Source organism: Labrus bergylta, chromosome 7 (assembly GCF_963930695.1).
Source record: "Labrus bergylta chromosome 7, fLabBer1.1, whole genome shotgun sequence".
Lineage (NCBI taxonomy): Eukaryota > Metazoa > Chordata > Actinopteri > Labriformes > Labridae > Labrus > Labrus bergylta.
Window position 1 is genome coordinate 25,814,164 of NC_089201.1, and position 25,001 is coordinate 25,839,164.

General features: G+C 41.1%; 1 protein-coding gene across 2 annotated transcripts; it reads left to right on the forward strand.

Moving 5' to 3' along the window:
- Nucleotides 1-561: 561 nt before the first annotated feature.
- On the forward strand, nt 562-24,860 carry dennd4a (DENN/MADD domain containing 4A). 2 transcript variants are annotated; one of them, XM_020631329.2, is made up of 31 exons: nt 562-775; nt 4,853-5,184; nt 5,375-5,621; nt 5,726-5,795; nt 6,001-6,170; nt 6,885-7,123; nt 7,239-7,305; nt 7,462-7,520; nt 7,618-7,762; nt 8,413-8,588; nt 8,926-9,026; nt 9,939-10,157; nt 10,584-10,729; nt 11,220-11,240; nt 12,844-12,977; nt 13,304-13,436; nt 13,795-14,001; nt 14,118-14,246; nt 14,380-14,521; nt 15,749-15,871; nt 17,037-17,147; nt 17,770-17,844; nt 18,246-19,075; nt 19,163-19,379; nt 20,300-20,391; nt 20,483-20,658; nt 20,830-21,208; nt 21,622-21,739; nt 22,131-22,293; nt 22,390-22,454; nt 23,151-24,860. In XM_020631329.2, the coding sequence occupies exons 2-31, from the start codon at nt 4,874-4,876 to the stop codon at nt 23,285-23,287; spliced, it is 5,202 nt and encodes a 1,733-aa protein (XP_020486985.2). In that variant the 5' UTR covers nt 562-775; nt 4,853-4,873; the 3' UTR covers nt 23,288-24,860. The 2 variants fall into 2 exon arrangements, with proteins under 2 accessions (XP_020486985.2, XP_065813252.1); XM_065957180.1 differs by lacking the exon at nt 11,220-11,240.
- The last annotated feature ends 141 nt before the right edge of the window (nt 24,861-25,001 follow it).

Genomic DNA, 25,001 nt, shown 5'->3' on the forward strand with positions numbered 1-25,001 from the left:
TTCCAGCTTCTTAAATGTGAGGATTTAAAAATGATCTCTCTCTTCCATGAAAGTTAACTGAGAATCTGTATTTCTTCAGCAATTAAAACAACAACACAACCAGTTTAGCTGGAACACGAAAAGTAGACATTATCAAATAAAATGAATGAATACTGTGCAGTAGCCTTTACCGTGTGCAGTGATAAGTTAGCCTATATGTTATGAAACAAAATGAAACAAATAAGCCACTAAAACATATTCTAGTTGGCTTACTTCTACAGTTGTTAACACCATCACATGCATGGCTCTGGATTATCTAAAACAATTACACACCAACTGTAAAAAAAGAAATAATAAAAATAACAATAAGCGTCCCTGTACATGTTGACCTGTTGTTTGCTCTTCTGTGCAGCTGAGTGGTGGCAGTCTTTGTACATCCTAACATTTGCCTAATGTTTGTTTACAGCCTATGTCAAACGATGGTTTCTTCACACCTTCGGACGTCGGTCTTCAGTCACGGCTGCCTGCAGTGTCATCAATGACGTCAGTGAGGGTTGTAATCAGTCACGTGAACAGCGGTACAGGTCTGTGGATAAAGCGCTGCTCAGGTCTGTACGGTGTCGGGTTCGGACTTGTCTTACTGCGCTGTGAATTATGATTTTTTTTTATTTTTTAAATATAAATGAGCACAGAGATAAACGAACAACTAAGCAGTGAGGAAAATACATCACCGGCTGAAAGCTTGCTTTTCGACGTGGGCTCATTATTCGACATCCTCTTTGAATCGTGCTGAGATGTGAGTAGATTCTTCTTTTATTGTGAATGATAACAAGAGACGCACACCCAGTCTGTAAAATCACCCTGTTTTTTATTATTTAGTTTATTCTTTTTTTTGTATAAATCAGGAGATTTGTTTGTTTTTTTGTGATGATGGTTGTAGCGATATAAACATCTCTGTGACTGAGGCTGATTTAATTATATGATGGTTTGTAACGATTATTAAACAGCACGGAACACGACCGGCTATATTATTGTTACATGCAATATAAGAATGATTTAATGCTTTATAGTGAGCATCTGTTTTTACATTTGCAGCTCGCCCATTGGCTACAATAAAGTCATAAGGCGTATTTCATTGCCTCCCATGTAGATGCTCCATAAGATGGCTTCTTGAGATGTGGGTACGAGAAAACCCCTTCGTAGTATTTTATGGTCGCTGTGGTCATTTGTTTTATATTTTATATAAAAGGACTATATACTAGCTTTTTTTTTTTTTTTAGCAAACCAAATGCACTGAATGCAGGCATTGTAGGCTTATAATGTAGTTATCTTTCATATTTCGTTTGGCATGGAGTATGTTTTCCTAATCTCTCTGCTGTGTTTATGGGCGTGTGTGGTTTCCTCATCAAACAGAAGGGGTACCCCCTGTCAAACGTAAGGAATGCAAATGGCTGATGAGGGTTATGTTCGTGTTTAAGAGGGAACAGATGCTGAGTGAAATGTTGTGGTGGTGGTTGCCTCCCCAGATCAGGCTGCCCAGCCTCCCTCCCCCTCCCTGTTGTTACACAGCCCTTTAATCCCTGCATAGCCTGGCTGACCGTCCAGCAGGGCTGCCTCTCTCCCTTGGGTCATCATTACACCAACGCTGTTGTTTGCAAAGCTTTTATTCCACTGCACAGCATACAGTGTATGGAGAGGGTTACAGTTCTAGATTTGATTGTCAAAAGTCTGTAAGACTGCTGGGGGGAAAGATGTGGGAAACAAAATGTTCCCTGCATGTTATATAAAGGTGCAGGATGTTAATAATCAATAATATAGCGTAGAAAGAGAAAAGCTTGTGTTTAACTTTCATATTGATATGAATATAGGCCTTGTGCAAAAAGCACTTTGAAGTTATTATTCCACAGTTCCAGCTTTAAACAAGACATCTTTTTAGTTGTTAATATTATTGTCTTTAAGCAATTCCATATTTGAAAACAAATGTTGTGTTGAGAAGAAAGACGCCATTGTTTTCCTTGATATGTAAAGTCATTCTACAAGGAAAAGGGCTTTAAAGTTAAGACACTTTCAGTTTAAATCGACGGCGCATGCTGTGAGAGCAGCAGGTACAGAAATGGGATGAGCGATGTTCTCAGATAGTGAGGGAGGACAATGTAAAGTTTACGGCTCTCTGACAGTGACATTCAAAAAAATGTTTTTAATGTTTGCAACATTATGGAACTATACCAGTGGTTAACAAATTACTGAAAATTTGTCAAGCTGACGGTTGGAAGTGACTCACAAAAAAAAAAAGTCATCGTGGTTAGAAAAAAAGGGAAGTTGACTTGTTAGCTGGAAAGAAGAGGAAATCCGCCATGTCCTTATTTGTGCAGGTTTAATGAAGAAAAACTGTGGTTAATGAAAAGATTGCAGTTTCTGGGGAGACCGTGAGTCACTCAGTTCCAGTCTTAACTTAACACAAGATTGCATGCAGTACGTGAGAGAGTTAGAAGCTTGTAGAAAATCATGTGGATGATAAAATATCAAGTCTGGTCCTATCATGTCTATTTATAGGTTTTCTGACTCTAAAGCAGGTCTCAAAGGATTTTTGAAGGCAAGTTCTTTTGGATTTAAAAACAGAGCAGGGAGTGAGATTTTTTTAAATAGTATTTCCATGTAGATTCACTGAAAAGGCCAAAAATATGTAGCTGTTAACTTTTACATTACAGATACATCTGTTGATATTTAAAACGTTTCATCCTCGGGCTGTTTCAGAGACTCCAATTTCAACAGAATACATATGTGAACTACACAGCCTATTAGTCGACCTGTATTTAACAAGAACAATGTTCCCTGCTCCTTTTATCTTCAGAGAAAGCGATGTTCAGTCTTCACTTCAGCACCCAGTTTTAATGTTGTTGCTATGGCGAGGATTAGATATGATTTTTAGGCCTCTGCTTCCTGCTGAGGGGGAGGAATAGATATAATGACTGTTGGAGCTGGAGATTATTTTTGTATTTAATCTTGAACTTTATTACATGACACATCTGCCATGCCATCAGACGTATAGCATCACTCATGCAGTGATCATCCACTGCTCTGCATGTTTTAGATGTTTCCCTCTTCCAACACACAAATGATCAGCTCATCGAGAAGATAAAAGTGCCTAAAAGATCAACTTGACTTTTACATATATGGAGCATTGTAATGGAACAGCAGTCTTAGAAAGCGTTATGTTTGCAGATAAAATATTATCTGCCATCCAAAAGTGTAATTCATTCATGTAATATTGTTTGTAGACATTTATTTCTATATTTTAATTTAAGCTCTATGCTCAAAACCACTTCCAACATGCACCAAAACACAAAGTCAAATTCCTTGCGTGTGTACGTGTACTTGGCAATAAACACCAATTCTGATTCTGATGAACATGGAAAACTTGCTTGACTCATAACTCATTTTGAATCAAACGTTGGTGGAACAAAAGACGCAAAAGAAAAGCAAAACAAAGTGCTGCTGCACTGTGACATACTTTCGGCAATTTAATACAATCCATCGTTGAAAGAGATCAAAAGAGGCAGAAATGTTTTTGCAGTTTGGCAGGCTGAGTCATTGGGTTTACCCACTAGGCTCAAACACTGTCGAGCATGAAAACGCTCCATCAAAACAGCCATCAGCTAATCAGGGAACATTGGACATAAACACTCATAAACCCCCGCAGGCTGAAACACCCGAAGTCAACCAGCAACCTTGTGATGATGAGTCACCATTAAAAAGACCACTCTCCCAAATGTGCAAGGACAACAAGCTTATGAAACAGGAAATGTATTTGAATAAGTTATTGTTTTTTGATGTAGGCGTAGAAATCAAATAAATAAATTAAGGTTTCTCAGACTGACTGGATACAGATGTCTGAATCATACTCATCCCCTTAGCATGACTTTGTACGTGCATGTTTTTGGGTTTGGTTTTCTTTTTGGTTAGCGGTCAGTAACACAGCCTAAGCCTGTTAGCAGTGCTTAGCTTGCTGTTCCAACTCACTCGGCCACATAAGGGAACAGCGTCTCACACGATCAAAACCACCGCAAGCCAAAGTCCTAAGTGGGTGAGATATGGCCACCACTTTTTGGGGCCATGGTTTCTGTCGCTGACAAATCCAGCTGGGACAAAGGGAGACAACTTTATGCTAACTCCTTCACATCCCAGTAGAGGAAATAATAGGCCACTGTTTATCAGTTAGCCCGTGAGTGTGGAGGAACTGCTGAGAGAGATAAAACAGGCTCTTCAGCTGAAGCACAAAAAGCTGGCCCTGTGCTGAGAGGGCTTGTCGGGCTACATGCTTTGTGATCAAGCTATAACAAGCTGACTCACAGGCGCTCCCTCTATTCTTTTCATTCCCATGACATTGTTGAGCTCAGAATATACATCGTCTGAATATTTCCTCCACTAATAACTCAGAAAAAGCTGTTTTTGCTGCACCGCATTGCATCCTCTCAGCATTTCCCAATTCTCAGAAATAGTTCTGGTACTTTTCCACCTCACATACTTTTTCTGTATTCCTACAAAGGCATGTGTTTTATTTTACATGATTGGTCATGGCATATAGCAAGGTCAGTGGTCCTAAACACTCCCATATTTCATAGTGAAATATGGTGTTTTTGCAGACAGGAATGCATGCTGAATGCTTCCAGATGCTCTCATTACATTTTTGTTATTTCTTCACTATAGCATACATTGTACAGTGTTTCCTATGATGAATGCAACAATTACAATGTGTTTAATTTTTTTTTTTTAGCTAGCCTAGTCTGCTCAGCAAGGTTGTTTCCTGATTGCAAATGTAAAATTGACACTTTTTTTTTTTTTTTAGCGTAACCCTTCTCTTCTCTACTTTCAGCACAGTGTGTGGGAATGGGCAATGATGGAGGATAAAGGGCCTCGTGTAGCGGACTACTTTGTGGTTGCCGGTCTGACCGACTCGCCCAAGCCACTGGAGGAAGAGCTACACTTTGACGACGCTGGTCCCAAGTCAGTAAAAACCAAAGCCCCCATCACAGACGTAGCTGTGGTGATCCGTTCCCTGGGTGAGGAAATACCCCCGGGTTTCACCTGTGTGGAAAGCACCCCCTCAGGCCTGTCTGCAGAGCTCAATGGAGCCAGCCTTAGGGGCCCGCAAATCTTCTTGTGCTTCAAGCGAGGAAGAGATAAGCCTCCTCTGACAGATCTTGGGTAAGCAGTAATCCTTAGTCACTGACCCTTTACTCAACCAGTTCCACTAATCACTCCTCTGACTTGAGGATATAATAATCTGCTCTTAAACACATCCTCTTGTATGACATCTCGCAGTGAATCAAATCTTTCATTTTGTTAAACGATACAAAAACACAGGTAGTTACTCTTTCACTGCTTGGTATTTTAGGATTCTGTATGAGTGGAAGGAGAAGCTGAAGCCTGGATGTCACATAGTCCAGACCACACCCTCAGGGCGCCCTGCGAACATCAGCAGCTCCTCATCCCAACGCATCTACATCACCTACCGCCGCGCCCCGAAAAGCCAGCCCCACACTTCGCTGGCTGTCACTGATGTCTGCATCATCATCCCCGGCAAGGGGGAGACGCCCCCCCACACTTTCTGCAAGGTGGACAAGAACCTCAACAGCAGCATGGTGGGACAGAGCTCTGAGAACACATCTGTATCTGTAGCGTCAGCACATATTGAGGCAGGTTGTGATTGATCTGTGACGGTCTTTGTCTCTTCTTTTTGTTCCAGTGGGGATCCTCTGTCTACCTTTGTTACAAGAAGTCTCTGGCTAAAGCAAACACCATCTCATATAAAGCAGGTAAAGAAGTTGTATTAGTGGGTAAACCTTTCCAGAATCCTCAAGTAATTTGTTTTATGCAATGTCTGTTGTTTTTTTTTTTTAACATATTAAGCCTTTAAATCAATCAATCAGCCTTTTTTTTTATTTGATATATAACCACATATACACAAGTCATGATTTCTGTGTTTGATTGATTGACTTTGCTGTATGTATATGTGTCCAGGTCTTCTGTGTAGGTACCCGGAAGAGGACTATGAATCCTTCCCACTGCCCGAGTCAGTGCCTATGTTCTGCTTGCCCATGGGGGCTACTATCGAGTGCTGGCCGGCACACACCAAACACTCTTTGCCCGTTTTTTCCACATTCGTACTGACAGGGGCCTCTGGAGAAAAGGTAATTACCAAAGCATTACAAATAAACATGTTGCTTTAAAATATGTTCATTAACTTTTAACTATTTTGTGTGCGTGAAATCTACAAATATTTTTTCTTTTAGCGGTCCCCTCCATCTTTATCCCCCCTTTGTCTTCCCTGGCCTTTGGTGTCCCTCGTGGATTAGTCTGTTGATGAACTGCAGATGTATTTTTGAGAATACGCGACAATCTTAATCAACTTCTTAACTCCGACTTGAATCCTAAATAGCCTATGGGCTGTTGCAGGAATACTAAATGGCTGTTAGTCTTTGAAAGCAATGCAGCATGAAACATTTTTTTGCGGCTCATCTTTTGAATAATGGATAGCTCATGCAGCACTCAGGCTGGTGCAGAAGTTTCAAAAGCTGAATGCCTTGTGTGCTCACTTCCCCTTCTCTGCAACCTCTAGTCTGCCGACCAGTCTCCTGGCATTTCATATCTGGAATGAGTTGTTTACTTATTTGGGTGGAACAGCTTCAAAGGGCCGAGAATGATTGAGCTTATTTATTCTGATGGAAATTCTCTAGTGGAGCCCCCACAGCATCTTGCATGATTAGGCTCATCAATGGACCTCTGACTACTGTAGTTTGTGTCTTTTTGAAGTTTAAATCACTTTCACATTTCCTTGTGTGTGCCTATTTGTGCATGTAGTAATATATTCTTAATTCCTGATAAATTGAACCTTTACCTTGCAGGTATATGGAGCAGCCATCCAGTTCTATGAGCCTTACTCGGAGGAGAACCTGTCCGAGCGTCAGTGCTCACAGCTCGGCCTGCCAAGCTCTGATCTGGGACTTGATGGAACCAGGAGTGTTTACAACAACAAGAGCATCTGTCTGCTTTCCCACTGGCCCTTCTTCCAGTCCTTCAGGAGCTTTCTCACTTTCCTCTACCGATACTCCATCTCTGGACCGCATGCCCTCCCAATTGAAAAGTAAGCGATGTATTACGGATTCATTTTGCTCGCCAAAGCCAGAGTGAACTCCGTTTTAAGGATTCTGGTCTATTCTTAGTCCTGCTTTATTAAGTGATGATGTTTTCCCTCGCAGGCACATCTCTCACTTCATGCAAACGGTGCCATTCCCTTCAACGCAGAGACCACGCATCCTAGTGCAGGTGATTTAAAATGTGAAATATGATGAGTGAAGTAATGGCGTCACATCTGCATCTTCTCTTAAGTTGTTTTGACATGAATGTCTTAATAGTCATGAGCTTAATCCTAAACCCACTGAGCCTCTAATGCCCTGTTGCACTCCTGTGTGTCTTCCACAGCTGTCTCCACATGACAGCCTGATACTGAGCCAACCTGTCTCCTCCCCACTGCCCCTCAGGTAGCAAAAAGGAATATTAAAGCAAAAAGACATACTGTTTCGCAGCGTTCTTAATGTCAAACCATTAAGTGTATTATTGTGTGTGTTGGTGCTGTAGTGGTGGAAGCCTTTCCACATTGCTGTTAAATCTGGGCCCAAAGAATGCAGCCACTCTGCTGGTGCTGGCTGTCACAGAGCACAAGATCCTGGTTCATTCTCTTCGTCCAGCTGTTCTCACCAGTGTTACAGAGGCACTTGTGTCCGTAAGTCTCCCCTTCTTTCTCTTTATTCACACATTTTTCTTATAATGACTCTTAAGAGGGTGGTCTTTAATTGGATTAAAGTTCCAACAGTGGATGTGGTTACAAGCAGAGCTTAATGAATACTAATCAGATGTATGCTCAACAGCAATAATCGTTCAAATTGAAGAGAAACTAACAATAACAATCTGCTTTGGTTACAAGATTCATCACACATTCATACACAAAGATCTTAAAGGTGCATCTTATTGTTATCGCGGTAACCACTGAAAAGAAAATGTAAGGTCAGACACTCTCCACTGTTGGCCACCAAGACCCTGATCCTGTCAGGTATTAGAACTACGTCAGCATCCCTCTCTGTCCTGTAGTCAGAGCTGTATAGTTTAAGCACTTGTACATGCGCAGTCTTATTTTTTCTTCCTCTATGTATGATGTTTAAAAATGCTCTCTGTACGATGTCCCTAAATATTCTTGATAAGATCAAAAAGTGAAGATAATATGTCAGAAATCCGATCATTTAACTCAAAACCTGGAACACAGCACTATGGCGTTATAACATCATTTGAGCTTCCCGCTCTGGGCGTGCAACAGCTAAATGGCCACTGTTTGAATATGGTCAGTTTTGATGCTAAATCATGTCTCCTTCCTTTCAGATGATCTTTCCCTTCCACTGGCCGTGCCCCTACATCCCTCTGTGCCCGCTGGCGCTGGCCGATGTGCTCAGTGCCCCGTGTCCCTTTATCGTGGGTGTTGACTCCAGATACTTTGACCTCTACGTGCCCCCAGCCGACATAAGCTGTGTGGATCTGGACACCAACACAATCTCTCAGTGAGTGACCTCTAACCGCGACAGCTCTGTGATAGATGGCCAACTTCAGCAGTTTAAAATCATCTTTCCTCAGTAAAGGCTTTTATAGGCTCTTTACAATGTTATCTGCATCTTCCAGTGAGAGTCTCTTATGTAACGATAGGAGCTGGAATGTGAATTATTCACACAGTACTCACATTTGGGGTACTGCTAGAGTCCCACATCCATTTACAAGCTTTTTGTGAAGATTAAAATGTCAGACCTTTTTTCCTACGAATCCATCTTCCTTCTTATATCAGTTCGCAGCGTCTCTTGATTATCCTCCCTGTGTAACGAAAACCATATGGTGTGCTTTCAGAAAAGACGACAAGAAGGCTTTAACATGGAAAATCTTGCCCAGGAGAGCCTGCAAACATCTTCTGAACACTCTCAATAAAATTCATCAGCAGCTTACCGAAGGTGAGTCCAGTCTGATGCTGTATCATTGTGCTTTCATGAATAATTTAGGTCGAGTCTGTTGAGTCAGCCTGTACGGGGACATTTTAAAGAAAACTCAATGGATACTTACAATGTTATTTTAAACCAACCGATAATGTTGAGAGCTTCTCAGGAGATTTCCTGGAAGACGTGTCAATTAGTCCTGTGTTATCTCGAATTTCGCCTCTGGGGACCAAGATATATTATCTTATATCCACTCCTTTACAACCTACCTACCTCTACATTTACTAAACAAATGTATGATTCCCAGAGTTCCCCTAAATTCAAATGTCATCCTCATGTGGCCTCTTGTGTTGGGCTTTACTCAAGTATATCTGCAGAATAAACAACAGAAGAAGTATCTGTCTTTCTAACATGGACTTTTTCTGTAATGGTTAAAAACAAAAGCAAAACCAATCGCAGCCTAGAAAAGGCATTAGATAACATTTACCTTTGATGTTTTCTGCTATCATGATCCATTTCACTTGACCTGAAAAAATAATGATGTAATATCAGGTGGTCTATTTTTGGCCAGGGACCCTGAAACACAACAATACATCAAGAAATGAAGAACAATTGTTGGATAGCCTCTAAGTACACCTTTGCAGACGCTCTGATATGGAGTAGCTCTTTTCTTGTTGTTTTCCATGTACATTGAACATGTACTTGTCACAGGATGTTCAGCTGTCTTCAGCCAATGTGTAGTTTACTATGTGCTGGTTACATAGGAGTCACATTCAAACTATTTAGTTTCTCTTGTGAGTGTTTCAGTTTCACCTCTGCATATAATTTGTTTTGCTATTTTCTGTTTTTACAACCCCAACAAGTCTGTCTAATCAAGTTCTTTGAGTCAAGTTCTTCCTTAATTGAAGCGTTCCTTTTGTGTGCTCTCAGGTGGTCAGCTGAACCGTGAAGACGTGCAGATGGAGCACACGGTGACTGACAGCGAACTGGATGGTGGGAAGAGCCTCCAAACTCTGGAGCTGGAGATCCAAGAGGCCTTTCTGCGCTTCATGGCCGCCATCCTCCGAGGCTACCGCTCCTACCTTCTGCCCATCACACAGGCCCCCTCTGAGAAGACCACTGACGCCAGCTCCCTCTTTGACATCCAAGGTACACTCCAGCCTCAGTCTAGAACTTCTTGATGTATTTCATCACAAAAAACACGGACATGGTTGTTGTTGCAGCACCTTTATGTGATTTAGTGCAGGAGTTGGTCAGGAGGTTACGGTCTGAATTCTGCCACATCATAAAATTGCCTTAAATCCCTGCTTGTGATGACTCTGGTGATTTTAGAACAAACCTCAGTGGAAATTAGGCTCGGATGAAAAGTCAGCGAAACCACCATGATTAATAGCACATCTGGGTGCTCTTATGCAAGTGGAGCAGTGGAGAACAAGTTGTTTCATGTCATAGTGTCCATTTCCTTTAAATTCTGCATTATGAAACCGCTTTACGAGTGAATGTTAATTTTTCTTTTATATGTTATTAATGTCCACTTGTCATGTTCGTCATTACATTATGTGTTTTGCTTCACAGGCTTCCTAAAGAGCAGAGACCGCTCCAATCAGAGGTTTTACTCCCTCATGACCAAGACTCAGATGTTCAGTCGCTTCATAGAGGAGTGCTCCTTTGTCAGTGACAAAGACGCCAGCCTGGCTTTCTTCGACGAGTGTGTTGAAAAGGTGAGGTTTGTAAGCTGATCTTTGGAATGGATTTTTTTTTTTTGTCTCAGAGACAATTTATCAGAAGAGATGCCCCATTATGCTGTGTCGAGACAATTCCTCCAATAACGATGTTTTAGTCTGAACTCCACCCGCCTGCAGAACAACAAAGCTAAAAGGGAAAGATTAATCACATGCTGTCCTCTCAAGCGCGATGTCTTATTTAGGGCTTTGTTTAATTTAAAAGAGCTAATAAGCAAATAACAGGAGCTGAATAGAAATAAACAAGGTGTAATTAACACTCCAACATCTCCCTCGAGCCTCTTTCAACGTCGGCACTAAGCTCTTAGCCTCCTAAATATCCTCTTTCCTTTCAGTGTTTTTTAAAAAGTGCTTCTCTTTCTCGTCCTCTTTTTGGTCTTTCCTCTTCTTCTTCTTCTTCTTCTGATTTTCTGCCTTTTTTTCCCCCTTTTCTGCTCCTCTGTTTGTCATCATGCACCCTGCCTGGTAGCTATTCACCACTGGAGGAAAGGTAAGATACCAGAGCTTGTGTTGTAGTGTTCTGTTTTTCCCCCCTTTTTAAAAAAAAGCAGTCGTAGCATCAGGTTTGATCTCGATCAAAGTGTTTTCCTTTGTAATTCAAGCATGACTCAGCTCAGAGTTTTTAGTATGAGTGTGCTGACTTCAGCTGGATTACTTTGAAACAAAAAAGTGCATGGCAGCAAAAGGCTTGAATGTGAGGCCGTGCATTAGCCGTCGGTGTGTGTGTCAGCAATCTGCATTATTGAACCAGGTGCCATTAAAATTAAACACACAGAGAAGTAAGAACTGTAAGAGACTCTGAGGTGAGACGGAGACAGTGGGATTAATTATTTCTGCTTGCCCATCGCTGACTCTGTACACGTTTCTGGTTTGAAAAGATTCCGTGAAGTATTATATAAAGGTCTGACGAGGAAAGCCACGGGAAGAGTTGATAATCCATATTTGTCGAAATCAAATGAGTTTTGTCATTGAAATCCTGTTGAAGTGGACTAATCCTGATGATTTAGAGTGAATCATTTTGAAACAGCTTTTATTAACACAACCCGCCTACACGTTTTGTAACACACAAAACAACTTCCTCCCCTCCAAAAAAAAAACCCCAAAAAAAACAAAAACCTCTCTGCGCTTGCAAACTTGTGAAATCAGGATGTCAAATTCACATCCTGCAAGAACAGTAAGGGCTCCTGTATGAGTGGTCATTGTGGTCATTATTATCGGGAAGTGGAAGCATTGATCCATTTTGCTGCTGAGGTTGACAACAAGTGCGTGATTGAGAAATGCCTCGTGGGTGTAAAAGGAAGGGCAGCAAGCGGCGAAACACTGAGCAGAATCGAAGCAGGGGCAAATAGGTCAGAGGGAGTCCGTTGACTGAATCATCCACTCGACTGAGTGGAACAAACTCCTGTAACGCTTCAGCCTTGGGGAGCTATTCAGACGCTGCCATAATATTAATGTTTTAGTGAAGCTCAAGTCTGAGATAAGCTGGTAATCGATTTAGATAAGCCGAGTGACTGCACATCAGCATTTCTAGTTTTAATGATAGCCCAGGAAGCTATTCAGCGCTGATTTCCTCCTGCGAAAAAAAAACCAAAACATGGGCTTAACCATGCAACACAAAGGAGTGATACCTCTGTGTGTGTTGTTTTAAATTGGGCTGTAGCGCTTTTACAGTTTTCTACGTCAGATCAATCAGCATGTCTGAGTTAAAGGAAATGCATTGCCTCCCAAGTGGTACTATTTAATGCTTGCCGTGTCCCTCGAGCAACATGACATTCATTTTGCCCAGGTCACTGCGGCCTAGATTTATGTCGTCCTGGAGGATTCATAGGATCAAGCTGCCCTTTAGATAACTGGAGTGAAGGCACAGTCGTTTTTCTGATGTAAACGGACTCATTACCGACATCTGTTTGTCCTCAATGACCCTCATATCTGATCTGATCTGAGGCCTTACATAAGATCAGAAGCCCATGAGCCTCCTGGCACCATCAGCACATATGGATACATGTGTACAGTATAGCAAAGCTCAGAGTAAAAAAAAAAAAAGAAGGAAAAACAGAGGGAGGATAACAGTATGTGATTCTCTTGCAAACCAGATGGAGAGTGAACGCCCGGAGGAAACCAGACTGATCGAACTGGATGAATCACACTGCAGTGAGCACACAGTCTATGTCAACCCTCCAGAGCTGCCTCCACTGCCCCAAGGAGAGGAGCATCCTCTGTGCTATAGGTACCACACTGCACATCCATCTCTCAAAGACAAGATGTTTCATTCTTTTACCCTGTGCCTTACACAGACAAACTGTTCAAGAGCACCTCTAAACAACACAGTGGAGCTCCCAAAGGTGTTAAACAGCACAAATTCTCTCTATTGTTAAAGAATTTGTCACTTCTGATTTATTTGTAATCCAGAGCACATCTTTTTTTTTTTAATTCTTATATCAGAACTAAAACTTCCAGGGTGACTATTTGTTCTTGTCTGTTTTGTTTTTACTCATGCTTATGTTGGGTTGGTTTCTATTTTTGGTTGATGACTGACTATATGTCTTTTTGCAGCTACTCAGGCTTTCCTGTGTTGAATGCTGAGCTTCTGGAGCCACTGGAGGGACCAAATCCTTCGTCAGCAGGCATTGCTGCACGGCACAGCAGCCCAGCCAGCCCGACAGCGATCTTTAGACGCTCGAAACAGGTCAGTGGTATGAGTGATAAGATTATTTGAAAAGTATCTTATCACGATTACTTTTACTCTAGAAGTTACTAATTTATTGTTTCAGAAAAACTTTATACAATGACTCGTTTTCGCTGTTTGTCTTCAACCATTTTTCTGTTTTAAAACCATATACTTTATACAATAAATTGTTTAAATTCATGTCACATTTTATCCTCCTTGAGCTCTGTTTATATTTGGATTTTAAGAACCTCCGCTCGTTTCAATGCTGCATTCATTTCGCTTAGTGTTGAATACATTTTTACATTTGAATACAAAATGAGAATCTGCTCTCTGGAGGATGTTGAATCATCTTTACATGTCATCTCTTTCAACACAGGAGATCAAATCAGCTCAAAGAATGGCCAAAACCCATTCAGCCATGCCTCAGATGTGGTCCAAGTGCCTGCTGCGTCACTGTTACGGCCTGTGGTTCATCTGCCTGTCAGGGTTTGTCGGCAGCTCCCACTCTAAGGTGCGGGCTCTGCGCACAGCTTACGACGTGCTGAGGAAGATGCAGGACAAGAAGCTGCAGGCTCCAGATGAGGTAAGACATGCACACAATTTTCTACATTTGTTTTCTATCATATGTTTATATATGTTATCCATACAATTTGTCACAGTGCAAATTCTTGATTTTCAAATCTTGATTTTTCATCCAAGGTGTGTTACCGTGTGCTGCTGCAGCTGTGTGGTCAATACAGCCAGCCCGTCCTGGCAGTCAGAGTGTTGTTTGAAATGAAGAAAGCTGGAGTTCACCCCAATGCCATCACCTATGGTTACTACAACAAGGTGGGTGCTATTTGTGTGTACTTACATTCATTTAAGTCAGAAATCCAAAAAACTAATCAGGCTTAAAATCTGGAAAGTTAAGCTGATCCTGACAATGTGTGATTACATGAACTCTGTTTGTTCTTTGGTGCAGGCGGTGTTGGAGAGTACTTGGCCCTCCACCACCAGAGGTGGCTACTTTTTGTGGGGAAAGCTGAGGAACGTGGTCCTTGGAGTTCTCCAGTTCAAGCAGGCAGGGAGAAAACCGACTCCGCTCCAATATCCTCCGCTTTCAGGTAAGAAAACTAAAGTTCTGACTTCATGTCAATGTTCAGCTAGAAACCACACTGAGGTTTTTCATTTGACCAGTGAAACCATCACAAACATCATTTCAATGATTTGAATTGGACTGTCACAATGTTGCCTCAAAAGGGGTCATGTGTGATATAATGTTGTAGATTGTGCAGAGAGTTGGACGTGAATGCACACATATTTATTCATGATATTCCAATCATATATCACAATGATTAAAACCATCAGAAATTAAAAACACATTCTTCTACACAAAAAAAAGACTCATCCATATTTAACATTGATTCTATTCATCAGCCAAAATATTTCCAAACATAAATGTGTTATTTAATCAGATACATAATTTGTTTAATTGCACATCAAAACAAAGCCGAAGACTATTAGGTCCTAAATTATTTTCAATTATTCAAATGATTTCTTTAGCTGTAGTTACTTTTCATTGCTGATAGACAGAAAGTAAAGGGGTTTTTCTAACCTCATGTGCTTCTTCATGAATAGAAATAGAGATGAGTGTGACCCTGTGGGAGCAGCTGCTTCTTCAGGGTTTCTCTCCCGGTCCCACAACAAGGTTTATCCTGACGCCAGCCTCCTAAAGCACATCTCCCAGCCTGCTTTTCTTTACAGACACTAATTAAATAGAGTGAAGAGGTTTTCCTGCCCCAGCAATCTCAGCACACAGGTTGCTCTTGATGTCTGTCCCTAATTCCCACAGCAGCCCAGTGAGACTTACATTACCATAATGGCAGATGCCTGAAGGGGTCTGAGGAAAACATGATATGCTTTGCAGCATGATCTATATACTGGGACGTTTGTATTGAGTTAATTTAACCAAGAGACTTATTTAAAGAACTCCAGAAGCGGAAACAATGTGAAGGAGAGCATGAAACTTTAGTTTTCTTCAGTGATTAACACTTCTTGAAATGTACCATTTAAAAAAAATCTAAATGTGCAGTTATTATTTATCATTCAGCCCTCAAACTGCTCTGCCTTCTGTTAAAAATAAGACAGAAAAGTAAAATGTTGATGTCTGGCTTTCTTTTATGTACAGTTCATAGCATCTAATTCATTCCAGCAGCTTTTAGACTACGATGAAAGTCACAGCTCCCGGTGTTTATGTAGTGATTTCATACCAGCTGGCTCTATGATCCTGTTTGTACTCCGTCTTTTGTTTTCACCTCTCATCCTCTCCCCTCTCTTTTATCTCCCTTTAGACGGCAGTGATCTTGACACTGTCAGTCACGGTAGCTTGGACAGTGCTAATGACTCTGCTGAGCGCGCCTCCATCGACACTGACTTCACTAAAATGGACTCCAGTGATGATGGATTAAGCACAGGTAAGGAGCCAAAAGCTCTGCTGCTTTGTTCTTCCTACTATTTCACTCCTACTTTCACTTCGCCACCATTGCTGCTCTTTTGTCAGCTTTTTTTCTTTTAAATCTAATTTGACGTTTGGTCTGATAACATTTCCAAATGAAAAGTGGCTAAACAGCATGCTTGTATAAATTTCCCTACATAAATGTCACTGCAGACAAAAGTTTTGTTTTGACATTATTGTGATCCACGCATGCTGCTTCCTGTTGATCAAACTCTAAATGATTCATAGCCATGTCATCTTATAACTGTTGTGTCCAAATGTTACAGCAGCTCATTTCAGCATTTTAGAAAGTCAAAGTAAAAGTATAGATAAGCCATTTATAAGATATTCAAACTGATAAGGATAATATAGGGAAATGCTCTAAGCTTACAACATGATTGTGAGAAATGTAATTAAGGCAATCTTAAGGAGCCATATAAATATTTAAACATTATCTGCAGGTGTTGAAATAATCTGCACAAAAAGATGCTCCTGTGTCTAAGACAAATAGAAGACAAAGTGGAGCAGTGAGTGATGAAACAATGCAAGCTTTTCTTTTACTTTTGCAGATTTGAACAGAAGGCTTTAACAAAAGAAAGTTCTATTTGCCGTGATAAAACTTTATTTTTTAGCCCCACATTTTGAAAGAGTCACAGGGAAAGTGAAATCTACAGGGATTTATAGCTATCATCAAACGCTTTCAGGTTCCACACCATCGATATCAGACATTTTGATCTGGCTCGCAGCTCCTTTTATCCCTGAGCGGAGTTAACCGTTGAGTAGAGCAGAAATTCCGTGAGGTTAAAATAAATCACAGTGGAGGAGTTTTGTACTTTTTTTTTTCTTCCTGCAGTGTGACCTTGTGAATATGATGCATTTCAAAGACTCCATTCCTTGCTTGCTACTCCTGCTTTTCTATTCTGGGAGCATTGCGTGTTGAAAAGCTGTAGGGGAATGTCACCACGCTCTGCTGAAGAATAACTCTTGAGATCAGTTGTTTCTTACAAAGCATCCATGGAGACTAAAATAAATACTAATTTTTTATTCACTCAGCTCTTTCGAGAACAGGAATGTAAGAAAAGGGGAAAAAAAAAAGCAAGTCCCTCTTTTTTTTTCTGGAGAGTAAAGCTTCTTATCTCTTTCAGGTGGACAGTCAGACCAAGGCTACGACTCTCTGTCCAAAGAGGAGGAGAGGATGTGCGGTAGAGAGAGTGACAACACTCCACTGGTGGAGGACAAAGGGCTTAGGCAGTCCAGTGAGTTATAGATCGGCTTCTCTCTCTAATCTTTGACACCTAGTTTCTTCTTTCAGTGTAAATCACAGCTCACGGGCAGCAAAGTGAACGCTCTCTCTTTAAAAGCTGGGGCATCATATCACAGTGTGGGTGTGCTGTACTGTGTTCTCTATTCGTCCATTTGCTTTTATATTTGGATGTTTTTTATAAACATATTCTGCTGATGGATGAATGTGTTATGTAAGCAGGTCGTTGTTTGCACGACCGGATTTGTCTTAAATTGGGTTGCATATAACAACATGCTATGTCTGAAGCAATCCCCTTTCCTGCTGTAATTTAAACTAGTCCTTAATTCCTTGTTTTATAACACAGACATATTTTTAGATTGACAGATGTCTCTTAAGAAACCACACAACTGCTAATTTCAACTTCTCTGCACCACGGCAACTGTTTCATGTTGTTCTCAAAGTTTTTCCAGATGTAATCAGAAGAACACCTTGCATTAACAAAATCTGGTATTTTTTGTAACCGTCCATCGATTTTGCATGAAGGATTTATTGTGAGAGATTCTGATAGACTCAACAAATACTCAAACAAAACATTTGAGTTTCCTCTTAACGATTTGTGTCCTTTAAACCTTCAGCACCCGAGATCGAGGGTCCAATCAGCAGGACCTCTCCTTCCAACGGAAGTTTCAAATCAACTGATTACAGTGCAGGTGAGTTTTATTATTAGATGGATAGATAAATACTTTATTCATCCCCTGGGGGAAATTCATAATTATTCATTTATAATGAAGTTTGTTAGTAAGTTCAAGGTTCTTGATTGTCACATGCAGCTGCAGCAAGTTCAAACACAATGACATTACTTTTCTTTTATCAACCAGCTGCTCTAATACGAGTAAGGCTCAATAAGGCACATATAAACGTGACACAATACCTTGCAAACATAATATATAATATAATGTTACATTTTATAAAGTGCATCTGTAATGTAAATGGGCTATATTAAAAAAGGTGATTTTAAAATTGATAACAATTTTGCATTGAAGGCCACAGATGTCATTCTTAGTGTAAGGAAGCTGACAGTCTTGCCATATTTGTTTTTGTTTTGATACAGGCAATGAGAACAGGCCAGTTTCCAGTCCGCCCAGTGATGCCATTCTATGTGGAGTTCAGTCAAAGACCGAGAGGCCAAAATCTCTGGACTTGTCTGGTGGACCTGGAAGTCTGAGGCTGACCGTCCCTCACCTTGTCTCAACAAAGCACCCTCACCTCACTGCTGACAGACTTCACGGGGTGGAGGAAGAGGACACAGAGACTGACAAACTGAATTGTGTGGTGGAGGACAATAGTGAATCAGAGAGGCATTCTGTGCCCAGAAAGAGGAGTGTCAGCTGCAGCGCTGGGACTGTGAGGAGGACAGGTATTGAGAGGGGGTTTGATCCCTTGTCGCTTCTGGCAACCGGTGCAGTGAAAGAGTGTGATCAGGAGAACAGCAGCACTCCCACGGCACGCCGCAACCTCGCAGACGAGATCGAGACGTACATGAACAATGGCAGCAGCCCCCTGAGCAGCCGTACACCGAGCATGGACCTGCAGAACCCCTCGAGCCCTTTGTTTCGCACCTCCTCTTCCCCTCACACCTCCCCAAGACCTGCCACCCTGCTCAGATCCAACACCCACCTTCCTCTGTCTGTTAAATCCAAGGAGAGACTGCGGCCATCACCATCTCTTCCTCTCGGCGTCTCTGCCAAAGTCAGAGAAAGGCCTTCCTCCTTGGTGTCACCCTCGTCACCGACTCCCTCCAACTCATCGTTCTCCATGGACTCTCTGTTTACTCCGACTATGGACATTTTTAAGAGCAGCTTCATGTCCGCTGGAAAGGGCGTAGCTGAAAAGGCCAGCCGTCTATACTCTCGTCTGTCTTCTCAGACTTCATTAACACAGGTTAGAGCAGAATTCCTCACTTACCTACTCTTTGTAAACATAACTGATGGTAAAATAAACAATTAATATGTTCATCCTCTCGTGCAGGATACAAACTGTGACCGCATCAGTGTATCCTCACTGACTTCAGGGGAGGCAGACTGCTCCTCGCTGCTCGATAACGACTCCTGTCTGGACCCGGACGGCTTCACCTCCCCCCAGCACGGCGGCGTGTCCCGGCTCAGGAAGAGCCCTGTTGTGGGTCACGCAAACCTGGGCAGCCCAAGCACCCCAAACAGAGTGTTCAGACACAACTCCTTCTCTGGTCAGTTGAATTTTTTTAATCCATGTCCTGTATCACAAACATTGTTTCAATATTCATGTATCACACCTTTAACAAAAAAAAAAAGGGTTTACAACGTGCTCTGGAATACAAGAAAGAAGAAAAGCACAAGAACACAAACACAAAAGAACATCATTTTCTCAAACATCATAAAAACCCAAGCAACACGAGAAGAGAGGATCGCAGAGAAAAAATGTAAAAGAGATAAAACACATTACAACAGAGTCGAAATGAAATGCAAGCAATAAAAATAAATTGAGGATGTGAAGGCAACCAAAAAATGGGAAGAATATATAGAAATACGATAAGATAAAAAGTAAAAAGAAGATTTAAAAAAGGCAATAAGAAGACAACATCACATAAAAGCGAGTCTATTAAACAATGCTCTTAGTTCGATTTTTTATTTCATGTTTATTTGAGGAATCTTGTCCTATTTGCTGTAATAGAGCAACACATTTGTTTTTAAGTAGTCTGCTATCTTTTTATGAAAAAAACATCTCGGCGGCTTACAGCTGTGCTCAATAAAGCGCTGCTTTAACTGCAGCAGTGTTTTTTATTTCCCAGCAAATCACTTCTTGACAGTCTAAATTTAGAGGAAGAGAAGGGCTCGGTGATGGAGGGAGTCGGTGTTGTTCTGTGTGAAACTAGGCCAGCAGGCATGAGGGCTGATTCAGTGTGTAGGCTTCTCTGCTCTCAGCCACGTAGAGGCCCTTGTGCTAAACATAAAACTTGTGAACACGCACTCATACGCGTGCATGCACACTCCCAGGACACAACCACCTGCACTGCAAAACAAAAAAAAAACATGTCTGCTGATTGTACAGATATTCATAGCTTTGATACTTGTGTTAAATCTTGGCTTAGGCTTGGGTGTTTAATTGTCTAATCCTCCACTGACCCAGGTGGTTTGGCACTTCCCTCAAAAACTCCTCACACTCCTGATGCCTCCCCCGACAACAAACGCTTCCAACCTGTTCCTAATTACACCATAGAGGTAAGATACTCATACATAAAAGTCACTTTTGAGGAGATATGAATCAAACCATCACGACTAAAATGTCTCATTTCTCGTCCTGCTGCTGTAGGTGCAGATGTCAAGCTGTTCACTTTGTAAAACATGTGACTGTCTGGTGTATGATGAGGAGATCATGGCTGGCTGGACAGCAAACGACTCCAACCTCAATAGCACTTGTCCTTTCTGTGGCACGGCCTTCCTGCCTTTCCTCAATGTGGAAATCAAAGACCTGAGACCACAGAGGAGGTAAATGCTCCCTTTACTCAGTCCAGTATAGTATGAACAAAGTGTTTATTCACATGCCGTACACTTAATGTGCAAAATACTAAACACACACACACACATTCAAACACACACAAAGGAAATATTTAATCCCTGTGGCCTGTTTAAAGAGATCCACTCTGTGTTTCCCCTCAGGTCTTCTCAAGAAACTAATCCTGTTACAGAGGAGAACACGTCGGCGACACTCAATTCAGAGGCCGAAACGTCTGCAGCAGACGGTGCAGCCGAACCATCTCCGGCGCGTCTGCAGGAGCAGCAGGGCAGTGGAAGCACCGAGCCAGCTGATCCATCCTCTGCTCCAGTGACAGTGCCCTACCTGAGCCCTCTGGTCCTGTGGAAGGAGCTGGAGAGCCTCCTCGTTAACGAGGGCGACCAGGCCATCTCGTCCCCGTGTATCGTTGACCAACACCCAATAGTCTTCTGGAACCTCGTGTGGTACTTCAGAAGACTGGAGCTGCCAAGTAACTTGCCAGCCCTGATCCTGGCCTCCCAGCACTTTAACCATGGAAACCAGGTAAAGATGCACCTGCTAACAATAAAGCCTTGTTTTTACCATAAAGATGATACACTCCTGGTTTTATTTGTTACATATGAGCAGGACTTCTTCTTGGCAGGAGAGTAGAGTTTATCTACTCATCTATATTAAGACAAGAAAGTTCATCTTTGTATTTCTGGAAATAAAGGTTATTCCCGTAAACCTTCTGTGTCTAGAGTTAAAAGAATATTACTTTAGTGACTCCTAGTGGTCATTTAAAAAAAGACACTGCTACACCATTGTATGCACAAAAGCATCACAGATAAAACCTAACCTGACTGAAAGTAAATATTTGAAGAGATATATAGGCATTAAAACATTAAAATTCTACACATTTGGACTTTAAAACTCAGGGTGAGGACTAAATCATATGCTTGTTTTTCTTCTTGCAGACTCCTCAGAGCATCTCTTCCGAGGACAGTAAGCAGGTTCTTGTGAGGATCATGTGGGACAATCTAAAGTTGCACCAAGACAAAGTTCAACCCTGCTATGTCCTGTGGAACACACACTGTAAGTTTTTGGATGTGTTTACTGTTTACAGATTTGATTTGTAGTTGAGTTCAAAAAGTGAAATTTCTTTTCCCGCATGTCATTACCCACTCTCTCCCTGGCTTCCTACTCGATCCACTGTCCTCTCAAATAAAGGCATAAAAAAGTGAAATTGCTTTCATTTAAAAAAAAAAAACTCGGCTGGTAACACTGGTGAGTTTGATGAAGGTCAGATATTTACATGCAAATTAAATAATGCATATGAAGTAACTAGAAGATCATGCATAATTCAAACAAGGATTCCTTTTAGTCACGCAGCCCTTATCAAGGCGAAACCCTCAGAGTTCATTTTTCAGGGATGGAGATGAATGAGTGTTTGATCAGTGAGACTTTTATCTCTGGCTTTCTGCAGGTGCCAACTCACTGGTTCGCTCTGGGCTGTGTGAGGAAGGGCAGCTCTTCACCGTGGAGCTGCTGCAGGGCTTTGTGAGGAGCATTAAAAAGAGTGATCTCTATCAGCCCATGAGTCAAATCATCCAGCTGCTGGGGCCAGAGCTAGGTTTTAAAAGACAGAGGTGAGGAACCAAAGAAATGATTGTAAATCTGGTGTAAAAGATGATTATTAAGTGAAAAGTCTTGATTTACTTTCTTCTTTCTTTTCTGTTTTTAAGGAGTCTGTATAGAGATTTATTGAACCTTGCTCTGGTGTCTTTGGGCAAACACAACATTAATATCGGTAAGTAGAAGAAGAATAACCGTTTTTTGAATCGTAATAGCTGTTTGTCGGCATGTCAGTCCTCAACCTTATGCAATTTGATGATTGCAAGAATTTCCTTTGACTCCGTCAGTCGGCCAAAGTTTCAATTTGTCCAATATTTGCTTTCAATACAAATACCTGAAAAGTAATGGCATTCCCATCAGCATCATATGTACATTTTGTTTAGTGCTAGACAGCAAATGTTAGGCTGCTAACAAGCTTTAATAAGGCAGTCAAATTGTAAGCATGTGGTAAACTTCAGAATTGCCCAATATTACAGTATGTGTCTCCAGAGCCTGTTGGCAGGGCGATGTTAGCGTCTATCTGACCACTATGGCTGCATGTCTTATCTTACATTTCTACATTTCTTTATTTACTGTATATATGTGTATTAGTCATTTTTTAGCATTTATTGCATGGCCTTGCGTAACAGTCTTTACATTTCACTGAACATCTGTTTGAGCATGTGACAAATACAAATCTTGAATCTTGAATCTTCGTTTTGAAGATGAAAGAACTGGTTTTGTCTTGAGTTGTCAACGACATGCTGTTCAGGACTGTTGAATTAGATACAATTATAAAAATAAAAAAAAAGCTGAAATGGGCTGGAGGTTACACATGAACCATAATTATCATCTACTACATAAATATTGTTTTCCTTCTGTTTTTTTGCAGATGCATTTGACCGAGAGTACAAGCTTGCATATGATCGCCTCACCCCCAATCTGGTCAAATTGACACACAACTGTGACAGGCCCCCTGGAGCAGGGGTCATGGAGTGCAGGAGAACTTTTGGAGAGCCCAGTCTGTGAACAAAAAAAATCTCTTTTTCTTTTCCACCAAGTATTTCCTTCAGACACTGTCTCCGTTTGATTTCTGGACTTAGACTCCAAACACTCAGGACCAGCTCACCTGACTGGAGCACACAGCTATGAAGCACAATGGGGAAAATGCCACTTAACGTTAAGCAACTGCCATGAGTTTCTTGTATACTGTTACAGCTGAGCGGGCATGAAGCGACAGGCCTTGTTTTTGTAAATATTATAATGCACACTGTATTTTCAGTATAACTATTGTCAAATGTTTGTACAGCTATTTTACAGTTTATTTTATGACTTTGTTTCTGTCAAAGCTGTGAGTCACGTATCTAAAGTCAGCGTGTTGCACATGTCAAAATTCCTATGTGGTCCTGGTGACCGTGTTAAGACTGTTGTTGAGTGTGTGTGTGTGTGTGTGTGTGTGTGTGTGTGTGTGTGTGTGTGTGTGTGTGTGTGTGTAGAAGAAGTAATTGCTTTCAGACCTTCATGTTTTTTTACAAAGCACTTTGGCAGGATGAGCTCTGTCCATTCATTCTCATTTACGTAACCCAGCCCAGCAGCCTACGCTTAAGTGACTTTTTATTTGACAGCTGCAGGACTAAATGTCCGGTCAAACATTCCACAACACACATTGAACTAAAGCAAAGACACTCCTCCTCATCTGAACCCTGCGCATCCAGCAGGGTTGAACTTGTTTGACTAAATACACTAAACTCGATCAAAGAATTAGAAAGCTTCACTTCTCAATTAATGCATATGCACAATCTTTGTTTATCTTCTTTTTTACATTGTATCAGAAAAAAAAAAAAAGGGAATAATACTTGCTTGATTTATTTCCATTTTATTTAAGCAATACTTTTTTTTAAACTGAGAAGTGACTAATGTATACGTTATATGGGACCACCAAGGATTGATTTCCTCGAAACAGTACAATCAAACTAATGGTAGATGAATATAAACTTATAACAATGTTTTCTTTTGGATATATCAACACTTTTATGAATAGAGAATTCACATTATTGACACATTAATGGACATATAACTATGTACAGAGTATGTGATTCTTCTTGATCTTCACTGTATTGTCTAGATGTCACTTTGAGACATTTGGACAGCGGTGCACTATAAAATGTGACAAACAGGACAGCAAAGGGCATTTTTAGACCCGTTTGCACTGAGTATACTTCATGCTAAGTAAACACAAAAGCTCTGCCCTGCCCTCATTTAAAACAACTTCCAAACAAAATGCGTGTGATGGGTCACTGTGTTTACTATGAACTGACAAAAACCTGCCATGGTGTGTTGAAGTATCACAGCTTATTCCTGAACGTCCTCACAGTAACGATGCTGGAACAAACACCAGACTCACAGCATGTACATTTGCATTATATTCACCTTGTAGGTTGGTACTTAAAAAAAAGCACTGATGACAAATACATAACTTGATGTCTACTTGTTGTTACTCAGTTTATCAATTCAAAAAATGTTAATGAAGTATTATTTATCATTTGTAACACAGATACTTATTTGTATGATTTTTATATTAAAAAAATGATTTCTTCCCTGACTAAGTCTAAAGTTTGCTGACATTTATGAATAAACACATTTCTTCTATGGATGTCGCTTTACATTATTTTCCAAGATGAGTACTTATGCTATGCCTGACATCGTTATATGAACTGATGAGCTCAAGCGAGCTCAGGTTATT